The sequence below is a fragment of the Rhinoderma darwinii genome (genome assembly GCF_050947455.1).
Source record: "Rhinoderma darwinii isolate aRhiDar2 chromosome 4 unlocalized genomic scaffold, aRhiDar2.hap1 SUPER_4_unloc_1, whole genome shotgun sequence".
Lineage (NCBI taxonomy): Eukaryota > Metazoa > Chordata > Amphibia > Anura > Rhinodermatidae > Rhinoderma > Rhinoderma darwinii.
Window position 1 is genome coordinate 260,918 of NW_027461753.1, and position 15,913 is coordinate 276,830.

At 52.6% G+C, this 15,913-nt stretch overlaps 1 protein-coding gene across 2 annotated transcripts in view; it reads left to right on the forward strand.

Moving 5' to 3' along the window:
• The window catches only part of LOC142683582 (uridine-cytidine kinase-like 1), a 46,672-nt gene that overhangs the window by 1,594 nt on the left and 29,165 nt on the right, over positions 1-15,913 (forward strand). For both annotated transcript variants that reach the window (XM_075847428.1, XM_075847429.1), the window contains exons 2-3: positions 2,023-2,222; positions 2,294-2,400. In XM_075847428.1, coding sequence (XP_075703543.1) covers positions 2,023-2,222; positions 2,294-2,400 — 307 coding nt within the window. The remainder of the gene's footprint in view (positions 1-2,022; positions 2,223-2,293; positions 2,401-15,913) is intronic.

Below are 15,913 nucleotides of genomic sequence, written 5' to 3' on the forward strand. Positions count from 1 at the left end.
TCCTCTGGATCTCTCCTGTAGCGGGTGCGGTGGATGAGGCTCCTCCTCTGGATCTCTCCTGTAGCGGGTGCGGTGGACGAGGCTCCTCCTCTGGATCTCTCCTGTAGCGGGTGCAGTGGACGAGGCTCCTCCTCTGGGTCTCTCCTGTAGCGGGTGCAGTGGACGAGGCTCCTCCTCTGGGTCTCTCCTGTAGCGGGTGCAGTGGATGAGGCTCCTCCTCTTGATCTCTCCTGTAGCGGGTGCAGTGGATGAGGCTCCTCCTCTGGATTTCTCCTGTAGCGGTTGCAGTGGATGAGGCTCCTCCTCTGGATCTCTCCTGTAGCGGGTGCAGTGGATGAGGCTCCTCCTCTGGATTTCTCCTGTAGCGGGTGCAGTGGATGAGGCTCCTCCTCTGGATTTCTCCTGTAGCGGGTGCAGTGGATGAGGCTCCTCCTCTGGATCTCTCCTGTAGCGGGTGCGGTGGATGAGGCTCCTCCTCTGGAGTTCTCCTGTAGCGGGTGCGGTGGATGAGGCTCCTCCTCTGGATCTCTCCTGTAGCGGGTGCGGTGGATGAGGCTCCTCCTCTGGATCTCTCCTGTAGCGGGTGCGGTGGATGAGGCTCCTCCTCTGGATTTCTCCTGTAGCGGGTGCGGTGGATGAGGCTCCTCCTCTGGATCTCTCCTGTAGCGGTTGCAGTGTATGAGGCTCCTCCTCTGGATTTCTCCTGTAGCGGGTGCAGTGGATGAGGCTCCTCCTCTGGATTTCTCCTGTAGCGGGTGCAGTGGATGAGGCTCCTCCTCTGGATCTCTCCTGTAGCGGGTGCGGTGGATGAGGCTCCTCCTCTGGATTTCTCCTGTAGCGGTTGCAGTGTATGAGGCTCCTCCTCTGGGTCTCTCCTGTAGCGGGTGCAGTGGACGAGGCTCCTCCTCTGGAGTTCTCCTGTAGCGGGTGGAGTGGATGAGGCTCCTCCTCTGGATTTCTCCTGTAGCGGGTGCAGTGGATGAGGCTCCTCCTCTGGATTTCTCCTGTAGCGGGTGGAGTAAATTAGGCGGAGGAGTGATAAAGAAATGGCCACGTGTGGAGGTGGAGTAGTAATGAGATTCCGGTTGCATGCAGCACTAAAAGAATAGTGTGGGGGTAGAGGGGCCAATGGAGAAGTGCAGGATGGGTGGAGACGACTGCTTAGTAGTAGAGCAATGTACACTTCATTGTGGAGGCTGTTAATTAGTATTATAGTGCAGGGATCAGAATGGGTGGAGTAGTAACGTGGTGAGACTGTAGATTAGTAGTATAGTGCAGGTATTCGGATAGGTGGGCTCTAGATTAGTATAGTGCAGGGGTCAGAATAGGTGGAGCAGTACTAGTATAGTGCAGAGGTTTGGTGGGTGTATGAGTAGACCAGTTACCTCTTACAGGGTGGATGTGGTAGTATGAGTAGACTAGTTACCTCTTGTATGGTGGATGTGGTGGTATGAGTAGACTGGTTACCTCTTGTATGGTGGATGTGGTGGTATGAGTAGACTGGTTACCTCTTGTATGGTGGATGTGGTGGTATGAGTAGACTAGTTACCTTTTGTATGGTGGATGTGGTGGTATGAGTAGACTAGTTACCTCTTGTATGGTGGATGTGGTGGTATGAGTAGACTAGTTACCTCTTGTATGGTGGATGTGGTGGTATGAGTAGACTAGTTACCTCTTGCAGGGTGGATTTGGTGGTATGAGTAGACTAGTTACCTCTTGCAGGGTGGATGTGGTGGTATGAGTAGACTAGTTACCTCTTGTATGGTGGATGTGGTTTGAGTAGACTAGTTACCTCTTGCAGGGTGGATGTGGTGGTATGAGTAGACTAGTTACCTCTTGTATGGTGGATGTGGTGGTATGAGTAGACCAGTTACCTCTTGCGGGGTGGATGTGGTAGTATGAGTAGACTAGTTATCTCTAGTATGGTGGATGTGGTGGTTTGAGTAGACTAGTTACCTCTTGTATGGGGGATGTGGTAGTATGGAGTTGGTTAGTAACATATTTTTCACTTTTTGTGTACAGTGACAGTGGAGAGGACTCTCTGGACACCCTGTTTACCCGACTGCCTCTCACCCCATCTCTCTCCCCCCGAAAGCGCACCACCAGCCAGAGTAAGACGGAGCCACCATTGTTGCGCACCAGTAAGAGGACTATCTACACGGCAGGACGCCCTCCCTGGTATAATGAGTCAGGGACTCCGTTCAAAGAGGCCTTTGTGATCGGTTAGTAGGTGTTAGAGTACAGTGGTGCCTCGTGCCTCGCACTGCATTATTATAACCTCCTTCTCTCCCAGGTCTTTGTGGGGGCAGCGCGTCTGGGAAGACCACTGTAGCCAATAAGATTATAGAGGCTCTAGACGTGCCGTGGGTGGTGCTCCTGTCCATGGACTGCTTCTATAAGGTAGGTGCACCCCATCATCCACATGTGCCTCTTGAAGGGTTCCTCCGTAGAGTGTGTGTGTAGGTTGAGGGGTCTCCACCCTGGAAAAATCTCTATATGATCCGTACGTGGAGACATATATGATCGACAGGGTCCCAGAAACTAACTTCACCCTTGTAGTGTGGTGTTATCCCTGTATAAGCCATCGTGGGCGCCAGTACCTCATCCCATCACACAGTGAGGACAGGTAATAATCTGAGAATTCCTACCCTCTGTATATTGTCCGGGGCATTAACTGGGTTAGGGATAGCACCCTTGGGGTTCTTATTCATAGTAATGTATGATCTGTGCGCCCCCAATGTAGTGTCCCCTATCATCTCCTTTATTGTCATGTGATAGAACGTGCCATGATGATTATCTCTCGTTAGTCTGGCCGCCATGTTTCTCTCCTTCCTCCTGTCCTGCAGTGTATGAGTACATCTCCTTGTATCTTCAGATCCTCAGTACGGAGGAGCAGGATGTGGCCGCCATGTTGCTCCTCCTTCCTCCTGTCCTGCGGTGTATGAGTACATCTCCTTGTATCTTCAGATCCTCAGTAAGGAGGAGCAGGATGTGGCCGCCATGTTGCTCCTCCTTCCTCCTGTCCTGCGGTGTATGAGTACATCTCCTTGTATCTTCAGATCCTCAGTAAGGAGGAGCAGGATGTGGCCGCCATGTTGCTCTCCTTCCTCCTGTCCTGTGGTGTAGGAGTACATCTCCTTGTAACTTCAGACCCTCAGTAAGGAGGAGCAGGATGTGGCCGCCATGTTGCTCCTCCTTCCTCCTGTCCTGCTGTGTATGAGTACATCTCCTTGTATCTTCAGATCCTCAGTAAGGAGGAGCAGGATGTGGCCTCCATGTTGCGCCTCCTTCCTCCTGTCCTGCGGTGTATGAGTACATCTCCTTGTATCTTCAGATCCTCAGTACAGAGAAGCAGGATGTGGCCGCCATGTTGCTCTCCTTCCTCCTGTCCTGCGGTGTATGAGTACATCTCCTTGTATCTTCAGATCCTCAGTAAGGAGGAGCAGGATGTGGCCGCCATGTTGCTCTCCTTCCTCCTGTCCTGCGGTGTATGAGTACATCTCCTTGTATCTTCAGATCCTCAGTAAGGAGGAGCAGGATGTGGCCACCATGTTGCTCCTCCTGTCCTGTGGTGTATGAGTACATCTCCTTGTATCTTCAGATCCTCAGTAAGGAGGAGCAGGATGTGGCCACCATGTTGCTCCTCCTCTCCTGCGGTGTATGAGTACATCTCCTTGTATCTTCAGATCCTCAGTAAGGAGGAGCAGGATGTGGCCTCCATGTTGCTCCTCCTGTCCTGCGGTGTATGAGTACATCTCCTTGTATCTTCAGATCCTCAGTAAGGAGGAGCAGGATGTGGCCACCATGTTGCTCCTCCTTCCTCCTGTCCTGCGGTGTATGAGTACATCTCCTTGTCTCTACAGATCCTCAGTAAGGAGGAGCAGGATGTGGCCGCCATGTTTCGCCTCCTTCCTCCTCCTGCGGTGTATGAGTACATCTCCTTGTATCTTCAGATCCTCAGTAAGGAGGAGCAGGATGTGGCCTCCATGTTGCTCCTCCTTCCTCCTGTCCTGCGGTGTATGAGTACATCTCCTTGTATCTTCAGATCCTCAGTAAGAAGGAGCAGGATGTGGCCTCCATGTTGCTCTCCTTCCTCCTGTCCTGCAGTGTATGAGTACATCTCCTTGTCTCTTCAGATCCTCAGTAAGGAGGAGCAGGATGTGGCCGCCATGATGGGCCTCCTTCCTCCTGTCCTGCGGTGTATGAGTACATCTCCTTGTCTCTTCAGATCCTCAGTAAGGAGGAGCAGGATGTGGCTGCCATGTTGCGCCTCCTCCCTCCTGTCCTGCGGTGTATGAGTACATCTCCTTGTATCTTCAGAACCTCAGTAAGGAGGAGCAGCATGTGGCCTCCATGTTGCGCCTCCTTCCTCCTGTCCTGCGGTGTATGAGTACATCTCCTTGTATCTTCAGAACCTCAGTAAGGAGGAGCAGGATGTGGCCTCCATGTTGCGCCTCCTTCCTCCTGTCCTGCGGTGTATGAGTACATCTCCTTGTATCTTCATGTCCTCAGTAAGGAGGAGCAGGATGTGGCCGCCATGTTGCGCCTCCTCCCTCCTGTCCTGCGGTGTAGGAGTACATCTCCTTGTATCTTCAGATCCTCAGTAAGGAGGAGCAGGATGTGGCCACCATGTTGCTCCTTCCTCCTGTCCTGCGGTGTATGAGTACATCTCCTTGTATCTTCAGATCCTCAGTAAGGAGGAGCAGGATGTGGCCTCCATGTTGGGCCTCCTTCCTCCTCTCCTGCGGTGTATGAGTACATCTCCTTGTATCTTCAGATCCTCAGTAAGGAGGAGCAGGATGTGGCCGCCATGTTGCTCCTCCTGTCCTGCGGTGTATGAGTACATCTCCTTGTATCTTCAGATCCTCAGTATGGAGGAGCAGGATGTGGCCGCCATGTTGCTCCTCCTGTCCTGTGGTGTATGAGTACATCTCCTTGTATCTTCAGATCCTCAGTAAGGAGGAGCAGGATGTGGCCGCCATGTTGCTCTCCTTCCTCCTGTTCTGCGGTGTATGAGTACATCTCCTTGTATCTTCAGATCCTCAGTAAGGAGGAGCAGGATGTGGCCGCCATGTTGCTCTCCTTCCTCCTGTCCTGCGGTGTATGAGTACATCTCCTTGTATCTTCAGATCCTCAGTAAGGAGGAGCAGGATGTGGCCGCCATGTTGCGCCTCCTCCCTCCTGTCCTGCGGTGTATGAGTACATCTCCTTGTATCTTCATGTCCTCAGTAAGGAGGAGCAGGATGTGGCCGCCATGTTGCGCCTCCTCCCTCCTGTCCTGCAGTGTATGAGTACATCTCCTTGTATCTTCAGATCCTCAGTAAGGAGGAGCAGGATGTGGCCACCATGTTGCTCCTCCTGTCCTGTGGTGTATGAGTACATCTCCTTGTATCTTCAGATCCTCAGTAAGGAGGAGCAGGATGTGGCCACCATGTTGCTCCTCCTCTCCTGCGGTGTATGAGTACATCTCCTTGTATCTTCAGATCCTCAGTAAGGAGGAGCAGGATGTGGCCTCCATGTTGCTCTCCTTCCTCCTGTCCTGCGGTGTATGAGTACATCTCCTTGTATCTTCAGATCCTCAGTAAGGAGGAGCAGGATGTGGCCACCATGTTGCTCCTCCTTCCTCCTGTCCTGCAGTGTATGAGTACATCTCCTTGTATCTTCAGATCCTCAGTTTTAGAGGAGCAGGATGTGGCCTCCATGTTGCTCTCCTTCCTCCTGTCCTGCGGTGTATGAGTACATCTCCTTGTATCTTCAGATCCTCAGTAAGGAGGAGCAGGATGTGGCCACCATGTTGCTCCTCCTTCCTCCTGTCCTGCTGTGTATGAGTACATCTCCTTGTATCTTCAGATCCTCAGTAAGGAGGAGCAGGATGTGGCCACCATGTTGCTCCTCCTTCCTCCTGTCCTGCGGTGTATGAGTACATCTCCTTGTCTCTTCAGATCCTCAGTAAGGAGGAGCAGGATGTGGCCGCCATGTTGCTCCTCCTTCCTCCTGTCCTGCGGTGTAGGAGTACATCTCCTTGTAACTTCAGACCCTCAGTACGGAGGAGCAGGATGTGGCCTCCATGTTGCTCCTCCTTCCTCCTGTCCTGCGGTGTATGAGTACATCTCCTTGTATCTTCAGATCCTCAGTAAGAAGGAGCAGGATGTGGCCTCCATGTTGCTCTCCTTCCTCCTGTCCTGCAGTGTATGAGTACATCTCCTTGTATCTTCAGATCCTCAGTAAGGAGGAGCAGGATGTGGCCACCATGTTGCTCCTCCTTCCTCCTGTCCTGCAGTGTATGAGTACATCTCCTTGTCTCTTCAGATCCTCAGTAAGGAGGAGCAGGATGTGGCCACCATGTTGCTCCTCCTTCCTCCTGTCCTGCGGTGTATGAGTACATCTCCTTGTCTCTTCAGATCCTCAGTAAGGAGGAGCAGGATGTGGCCGCCATGATGGGCCTCCTTCCTCCTGTCCTGCGGTGTATGAGTACATCTCCTTGTAACTTCAGATCCTCAGTAAGGAGGAGCAGGATGTGGCCTCCATGTTGCTCCTCCTTCCTCCTGTCCTGCGGTGTATGAGTACATCTCCTTGTATCTTCAGATCCTCAGTAAGGAGGAGCAGGATGTGGCCTCCATGTTGCTCCTCCTTCCTCCTGTCCTGCGGTGTATGAGTACATCTCCTTGTATCTTCAGATCCTCAGTAAGGAGGAGCAGGATGTGGCCTCCATGTTGCTCTCCTTCCTCCTGTCCTGCGGTGTATGAGTACATCTCCTTGTATCTTCAGATCCTCAGTAAGGAGGAGCAGGATGTGGCCGCCATGATGGGCCTCCTTCCTCCTCTCCTGCGGTGTATGAGTACATCTCCTTGTATCTTCAGATCCTCAGTAAGGAGGAGCAGGATGTGGCCACCATGTTGCTCCTTCCTCCTGTCCTGCGGTGTATGAGTACATCTTGTATCTTCAGATCCTCAGTAAGGAGGAGCAGGATGTGGCCACCATGTTGCTCCTCCTCTCCTGCGGTGTATGAGTACATCTCCTTGTATCTTCAGATCCTCAGTAAGGAGGAGCAGGATGTGGCCGCCATGATGGGCCTCCTTCCTCCTGTCCTGCGGTGTATGAGTACATCTCCTTGTCTCTTCAGATCCTCAGTAAGGAGGAGCAGGATGTGGCTGCCATGTTGCGCCTCCTCCCTCCTGTCCTGCGGTGTATGGGTACATCTCCTTGTATCTTCAGAACCTCAGTAAGGAGGAGCAGCATGTGGCCTCCATGTTGCGCCTCCTTCCTCCTGTCCTGCGGTGTATGAGTACATCTCCTTGTATCTTCAGAACCTCAGTAAGGAGGAGCAGGATGTGGCCTCCATGTTGCGCCTCCTTCCTCCTGTCCTGCGGTGTATGAGTACATCTCCTTGTATCTTCATGTCCTCAGTAAGGAGGAGCAGGATGTGGCCGCCATGTTGCGCCTCCTCCCTCCTGTCCTGCGGTGTAGGAGTACATCTCCTTGTATCTTCAGATCCTCAGTAAGGAGGAGCAGGATGTGGCCACCATGTTGCTCCTTCCTCCTGTCCTGCGGTGTATGAGTACATCTCCTTGTATCTTCAGATCCTCAGTAAGGAGGAGCAGGATGTGGCCTCCATGTTGGGCCTCCTTCCTCCTCTCCTGCGGTGTATGAGTACATCTCCTTGTATCTTCAGATCCTCAGTAAGGAGGAGCAGGATGTGGCCGCCATGTTGCTCCTCCTGTCCTGCGGTGTATGAGTACATCTCCTTGTATCTTCAGATCCTCAGTATGGAGGAGCAGGATGTGGCCGCCATGTTGCTCCTCCTGTCCTGTGGTGTATGAGTACATCTCCTTGTATCTTCAGATCCTCAGTAAGGAGGAGCAGGATGTGGCCGCCATGTTGCTCTCCTTCCTCCTGTTCTGCGGTGTATGAGTACATCTCCTTGTATCTTCAGATCCTCAGTAAGGAGGAGCAGGATGTGGCCGCCATGTTGCTCTCCTTCCTCCTGTCCTGCGGTGTATGAGTACATCTCCTTGTATCTTCAGATCCTCAGTAAGGAGGAGCAGGATGTGGCCGCCATGTTGCGCCTCCTCCCTCCTGTCCTGCGGTGTATGAGTACATCTCCTTGTATCTTCATGTCCTCAGTAAGGAGGAGCAGGATGTGGCCGCCATGTTGCGCCTCCTCCCTCCTGTCCTGCAGTGTATGAGTACATCTCCTTGTATCTTCAGATCCTCAGTAAGGAGGAGCAGGATGTGGCCACCATGTTGCTCCTCCTGTCCTGTGGTGTATGAGTACATCTCCTTGTATCTTCAGATCCTCAGTAAGGAGGAGCAGGATGTGGCCACCATGTTGCTCCTCCTCTCCTGCGGTGTATGAGTACATCTCCTTGTATCTTCAGATCCTCAGTAAGGAGGAGCAGGATGTGGCCTCCATGTTGCTCTCCTTCCTCCTGTCCTGCGGTGTATGAGTACATCTCCTTGTATCTTCAGATCCTCAGTAAGGAGGAGCAGGATGTGGCCACCATGTTGCTCCTCCTTCCTCCTGTCCTGCAGTGTATGAGTACATCTCCTTGTATCTTCAGATCCTCAGTTTTAGAGGAGCAGGATGTGGCCTCCATGTTGCTCTCCTTCCTCCTGTCCTGCGGTGTATGAGTACATCTCCTTGTATCTTCAGATCCTCAGTAAGGAGGAGCAGGATGTGGCCACCATGTTGCTCCTCCTTCCTCCTGTCCTGCTGTGTATGAGTACATCTCCTTGTATCTTCAGATCCTCAGTAAGGAGGAGCAGGATGTGGCCACCATGTTGCTCCTCCTTCCTCCTGTCCTGCGGTGTATGAGTACATCTCCTTGTCTCTTCAGATCCTCAGTAAGGAGGAGCAGGATGTGGCCGCCATGTTGCTCCTCCTTCCTCCTGTCCTGCGGTGTAGGAGTACATCTCCTTGTAACTTCAGACCCTCAGTACGGAGGAGCAGGATGTGGCCTCCATGTTGCTCCTCCTTCCTCCTGTCCTGCGGTGTATGAGTACATCTCCTTGTATCTTCAGATCCTCAGTAAGAAGGAGCAGGATGTGGCCTCCATGTTGCTCTCCTTCCTCCTGTCCTGCAGTGTATGAGTACATCTCCTTGTATCTTCAGATCCTCAGTAAGGAGGAGCAGGATGTGGCCACCATGTTGCTCCTCCTTCCTCCTGTCCTGCAGTGTATGAGTACATCTCCTTGTCTCTTCAGATCCTCAGTAAGGAGGAGCAGGATGTGGCCACCATGTTGCTCCTCCTTCCTCCTGTCCTGCGGTGTATGAGTACATCTCCTTGTCTCTTCAGATCCTCAGTAAGGAGGAGCAGGATGTGGCCGCCATGATGGGCCTCCTTCCTCCTGTCCTGCGGTGTATGAGTACATCTCCTTGTAACTTCAGATCCTCAGTAAGGAGGAGCAGGATGTGGCCTCCATGTTGCTCCTCCTTCCTCCTGTCCTGCGGTGTATGAGTACATCTCCTTGTATCTTCAGATCCTCAGTAAGGAGGAGCAGGATGTGGCCTCCATGTTGCTCCTCCTTCCTCCTGTCCTGCGGTGTATGAGTACATCTCCTTGTATCTTCAGATCCTCAGTAAGGAGGAGCAGGATGTGGCCTCCATGTTGCTCTCCTTCCTCCTGTCCTGCGGTGTATGAGTACATCTCCTTGTATCTTCAGATCCTCAGTAAGGAGGAGCAGGATGTGGCCACCATGTTGCTCCTCCTGTCCTGCTGTGTATGAGTACATCTCCTTGTCTCTTCAGATCCTCAGTAAGGAGGAGCAGGATGTGGCCACCATGTTGCTCCTTCCTCCTGTCCTGCGGTGTATGAGTACATCTCCTTGTATCTTCAGATCCTCAGTAAGGAGGAGCAGGATGTGGCCTCCATGTTGGGCCTCCTTCCTCCTCTCCTGCGGTGTATGAGTACATCTCCTTGTATCTTCAGATCCTCAGTAAGGAGGAGCAGGATGTGGCCGCCATGTTGCTCCTCCTGTCCTGCGGTGTATGAGTACATCTCCTTGTATCTTCAGATCCTCAGTATGGAGGAGCAGGATGTGGCCGCCATATTGCTCCTCCTGTCCTGTGGTGTATGAGTACATCTCCTTGTATCTTCAGATCCTCAGTAAGGAGGAGCAGGATGTGGCCGCCATGTTGCTCCTCCTTCCTCCTGTCCTGCGGTGTATGAGTACATCTCCTTGTATCTTCAGATCCTCAGTAAGGAGGAGCAGGATGTGGCCGCCATGTTGCTCCTCCTTCCTCCTGTCCTGCGGTGTATGAGTACATCTCCTTGTATCTTCAGATCCTCAGTAAGGAGGAGCAGGATGTGGCCACCATGTTGCTCCTTCCTCCTGTCCTGCGGTGTATGAGTACATCTCCTTGTCTCTTCAGATCCTCAGTAAGGAGGAGCAGGATGTGGCCTCCATGTTGCTCCTCCTTCCTCCTGTCCTGCGGTGTATGAGTACATCTCCTTGTATCTTCAGATCCTCAGTAAGGAGGAGCAGGATGTGGCCACCATGTTGCTCCTCCTCTCCTGCGGTGTATGAGTACATCTCCTTGTATCTTCAGATCCTCAGTAAGGAGGAGCAGGATGTGGCCTCCATGTTGCTCCTCCTTCCTCCTGTCCTGCGGTGTATGAGTACATCTCCTTGTATCTTCAGATCCTCAGTAAGGAGGAGCAGGATGTGGCCTCCATGTTGCTCTCCTTCCTCCTGTCCTGCGGTGTATGAGTACATCTCCTTGTATCTTCAGATCCTCAGTAAGGAGGAGCAGGATGTGGCCGCCATGATGGGCCTCCTTCCTCCTCTCCTGCGGTGTATGAGTACATCTCCTTGTATCTTCAGATCCTCAGTAAGGAGGAGCAGGATGTGGCCACCATGTTGCTCCTTCCTCCTGTCCTGCGGTGTATGAGTACATCTCCTTGTATCTTCAGATCCTCAGTAAGGAGGAGCAGGATGTGGCCACCATGTTGCTCCTCCTCTCCTGCGGTGTATGAGTACATCTCCTTGTATCTTCAGATCCTCAGTAAGGAGGAGCAGGATGTGGCCTCCATGTTGCTCTCCTTCCTCCTGTCCTGCGGTGTATGAGTACATCTCCTTGTATCTTCAGATCCTCAGTAAGGAGGAGCAGGATGTGGCCACCATGTTGCTCCTCCTTCCTCCTGTCCTGCTGTGTATGAGTACATCTCCTTGTATCTTCAGATCCTCAGTAAGGAGGAGCAGGATGTGGCCACCATGTTGCTCCTCCTTCCTCCTGTCCTGCGGTGTATGAGTACATCTCCTTGTCTCTTCAGATCCTCAGTAAGGAGGAGCAGGATGTGGCCTCCATGTTGCTCCTCCTTCCTCCTGTCCTGCAGTGTATGAGTACATCTTGTATCTTCAGATCCTCAGTAAGGAGGAGCAGGATGTGGCCACCATGTTGCTCCTCCTCTCCTGCGGTGTATGAGTACATCTCCTTGTATCTTCAGATCCTCAGTAAGGAGGAGCAGGATGTGGCCGCCATGTTGCTCTCCTTCCTCCTGTCCTGCGGTGTATGAGTACATCTCCTTGTATCTTCAGATCCTCAGTAAGGAGGAGCAGGATGTGGCCTCCATGTTGCTCTCCTTCCTCCTGTCCTGCGGTGTATGAGTACATCTCCTTGTATCTTCAGATCCTCAGTAAGGAGGAGCAGGATGTGGCCTCCATGTTGCTCTCCTTCCTCCTGTCCTGCGGTGTATGAGTACATCTCCTTGTATCTTCAGATCCTCAGTAAGGAGGAGCAGGATGTGGCCGCCATGATGGGCCTCCTTCCTCCTCTCCTGCGGTGTATGAGTACATCTCCTTGTATCTTCAGATCCTCAGTAAGGAGGAGCAGGATGTGGCCACCATGTTGCTCCTTCCTCCTGTCCTGCGGTGTATGAGTACATCTCCTTGTATCTTCAGATCCTCAGTAAGGAGGAGCAGGATGTGGCCTCCATGTTGCGCCTCCTCCCTCCTGTCCTGTGGTGTATAAGTACATCTCCTTGTATCTTCAGATCCTCAGTAAGGAGGAGCAGGATGTGGCCACCATGTTGCTCCTCCTTCCTCCTGTCCTGCTGTGTATGAGTACATCTCCTTGTCTCTTCAGATCCTCAGTAAGGAGGAGCAGGATGTGGCCGCCATGTTTCGCCTCCTTCCTCCTCTCCTGCGGTGTATGAGTACATCTCCTTGTATCTTCAGATCCTCAGTAAGAAGGAGCAGGATGTGGCCTCCATGTTGCTCTCCTTCCTCCTGTCCTGCTGTGTATGAGTACATCTCCTTGTCTCTTCAGATCCTCAGTAAGGAGGAGCAGGATGTGGCCTCCATGTTGCTCTCCTTCCTCCTGTCCTGCAGTGTATGAGTACATCTCCTTGTCTCTTCAGATCCTCAGTAAGGAGGAGCAGGATGTGGCCGCCATGATGGGCCTCCTTCCTCCTGTCCTGCGGTGTATGAGTACATCTCCTTGTCTCTTCAGATCCTCAGTAAGGAGGAGCAGGATGTGGCTGCCATGTTGCGCCTCCTCCCTCCTGTCCTGCGGTGTATGAGTACATCTCCTTGTATCTTCAGAACCTCAGTAAGGAGGAGCAGCATGTGGCCTCCATGTTGCGCCTCCTTCCTCCTGTCCTGCGGTGTATGAGTACATCTCCTTGTATCTTCAGAACCTCAGTAAGGAGGAGCAGGATGTGGCCTCCATGTTGCGCCTCCTTCCTCCTGTCCTGCGGTGTATGAGTACATCTCCTTGTATCTTCATGTCCTCAGTAAGGAGGAGCAGGATGTGGCCGCCATGTTGCGCCTCCTCCCTCCTGTCCTGCGGTGTAGGAGTACATCTCCTTGTATCTTCAGATCCTCAGTAAGGAGGAGCAGGATGTGGCCACCATGTTGCTCCTTCCTCCTGTCCTGCGGTGTATGAGTACATCTCCTTGTATCTTCAGATCCTCAGTAAGGAGGAGCAGGATGTGGCCTCCATGTTGGGCCTCCTTCCTCCTCTCCTGCGGTGTATGAGTACATCTCCTTGTATCTTCAGATCCTCAGTAAGGAGGAGCAGGATGTGGCCGCCATGTTGCTCCTCCTGTCCTGCGGTGTATGAGTACATCTCCTTGTATCTTCAGATCCTCAGTATGGAGGAGCAGGATGTGGCCGCCATGTTGCTCCTCCTGTCCTGTGGTGTATGAGTACATCTCCTTGTATCTTCAGATCCTCAGTAAGGAGGAGCAGGATGTGGCCGCCATGTTGCTCTCCTTCCTCCTGTTCTGCGGTGTATGAGTACATCTCCTTGTATCTTCAGATCCTCAGTAAGGAGGAGCAGGATGTGGCCGCCATGTTGCTCTCCTTCCTCCTGTCCTGCGGTGTATGAGTACATCTCCTTGTATCTTCAGATCCTCAGTAAGGAGGAGCAGGATGTGGCCGCCATGTTGCGCCTCCTCCCTCCTGTCCTGCGGTGTATGAGTACATCTCCTTGTATCTTCATGTCCTCAGTAAGGAGGAGCAGGATGTGGCCGCCATGTTGCGCCTCCTCCCTCCTGTCCTGCAGTGTATGAGTACATCTCCTTGTATCTTCAGATCCTCAGTAAGGAGGAGCAGGATGTGGCCACCATGTTGCTCCTCCTGTCCTGTGGTGTATGAGTACATCTCCTTGTATCTTCAGATCCTCAGTAAGGAGGAGCAGGATGTGGCCACCATGTTGCTCCTCCTCTCCTGCGGTGTATGAGTACATCTCCTTGTATCTTTAGATCCTCAGTAAGGAGGAGCAGGATGTGGCCTCCATGTTGCTCTCCTTCCTCCTGTCCTGCGGTGTATGAGTACATCTCCTTGTATCTTCAGATCCTCAGTAAGGAGGAGCAGGATGTGGCCACCATGTTGCTCCTCCTTCCTCCTGTCCTGCAGTGTATGAGTACATCTCCTTGTATCTTCAGATCCTCAGTAAGGAGGAGCAGGATGTGGCCTCCATGTTGCTCTCCTTCCTCCTGTCCTGCAGTGTATGAGTACATCTCCTTGTATCTTCAGATCCTCAGTAAGGAGGAGCAGGATGTGGCCACCATGTTGCTCCTCCTTCCTCCTGTCCTGCAGTGTATGAGTACATCTCCTTGTCTCTTCAGATCCTCAGTAAGGAGGAGCAGGATGTGGCCACCATGTTGCTCCTCCTTCCTCCTGTCCTGCGGTGTATGAGTACATCTCCTTGTAACTTCAGATCCTCAGTAAGGAGGAGCAGGATGTGGCCTCCATGTTGCTCCTCCTTCCTCCTGTCCTGCGGTGTATGAGTACATCTCCTTGTATCTTCAGATCCTCAGTAAGGAGGAGCAGGATGTGGCCTCCATGTTGCTCCTCCTTCCTCCTGTCCTGCGGTGTATGAGTACATCTCCTTGTATCTTCAGATCCTCAGTAAGGAGGAGCAGGATGTGGCCACCATGTTGCTCCTCCTGTCCTGCTGTGTATGAGTACATCTCCTTGTCTCTTCAGATCCTCAGTAAGGAGGAGCAGGATGTGGCCGCCATGTTTCGCCTCCTTCCTCCTCTCCTGCGGTGTATGAGTACATCTCCTTGTATCTTCAGATCCTCAGTAAGAAGGAGCAGGATGTGGCCTCCATGTTGCTCTCCTTCCTCCTGTCCTGCTGTGTATGAGTACATCTCCTTGTCTCTTCAGATCCTCAGTAAGGAGGAGCAGCATGTGGCCTCCATGTTGCGCCTCCTTCCTCCTGTCCTGCGGTGTATGAGTACATCTCCTTGTATCTTCAGAACCTCAGTAAGGAGGAGCAGGATGTGGCCTCCATGTTGCGCCTCCTTCCTCCTGTCCTGCGGTGTATGAGTACATCTCCTTGTATCTTCATGTCCTCAGTAAGGAGGAGCAGGATGTGGCCGCCATGTTGCGCCTCCTCCCTCCTGTCCTGCGGTGTAGGAGTACATCTCCTTGTATCTTCAGATCCTCAGTAAGGAGGAGCAGGATGTGGCCACCATGTTGCTCCTTCCTCCTGTCCTGCGGTGTATGAGTACATCTCCTTGTATCTTCAGATCCTCAGTAAGGAGGAGCAGGATGTGGCCTCCATGTTGGGCCTCCTTCCTCCTCTCCTGCGGTGTATGAGTACATCTCCTTGTATCTTCAGATCCTCAGTAAGGAGGAGCAGGATGTGGCCGCCATGTTGCTCCTCCTGTCCTGCGGTGTATGAGTACATCTCCTTGTATCTTCAGATCCTCAGTATGGAGGAGCAGGATGTGGCCGCCATGTTGCTCCTCCTGTCCTGTGGTGTATGAGTACATCTCCTTGTATCTTCAGATCCTCAGTAAGGAGGAGCAGGATGTGGCCGCCATGTTGCTCTCCTTCCTCCTGTTCTGCGGTGTATGAGTACATCTTGTATCTTCAGATCCTCAGTAAGGAGGAGCAGGATGTGGCCGCCATGTTGCTCTCCTTCCTCCTGTCCTGCGGTGTATGAGTACATCTCCTTGTATCTTCAGATCCTCAGTAAGGAGGAGCAGGATGTGGCCGCCATGTTGCGCCTCCTCCCTCCTGTCCTGCGGTGTATGAGTACATCTCCTTGTATCTTCATGTCCTCAGTAAGGAGGAGCAGGATGTGGCCGCCATGTTGCGCCTCCTCCCTCCTGTCCTGCAGTGTATGAGTACATCTCCTTGTATCTTCAGATCCTCAGTAAGGAGGAGCAGGATGTGGCCACCATGTTGCTCCTCCTGTCCTGTGGTGTATGAGTACATCTCCTTGTATCTTCAGATCCTCAGTAAGGAGGAGCAGGATGTGGCCACCATGTTGCTCCTCCTCTCCTGCGGTGTATGAGTACATCTCCTTGTATCTTCAGATCCTCAGTAAGGAGGAGCAGGATGTGGCCTCCATGTTGCTCTCCTTCCTCCTGTCCTGCGGTGTATGAGTACATCTCCTTGTATCTTCAGATCCTCAGTAAGGAGGAGCAGGATGTGGCCACCATGTTGCTCCTCC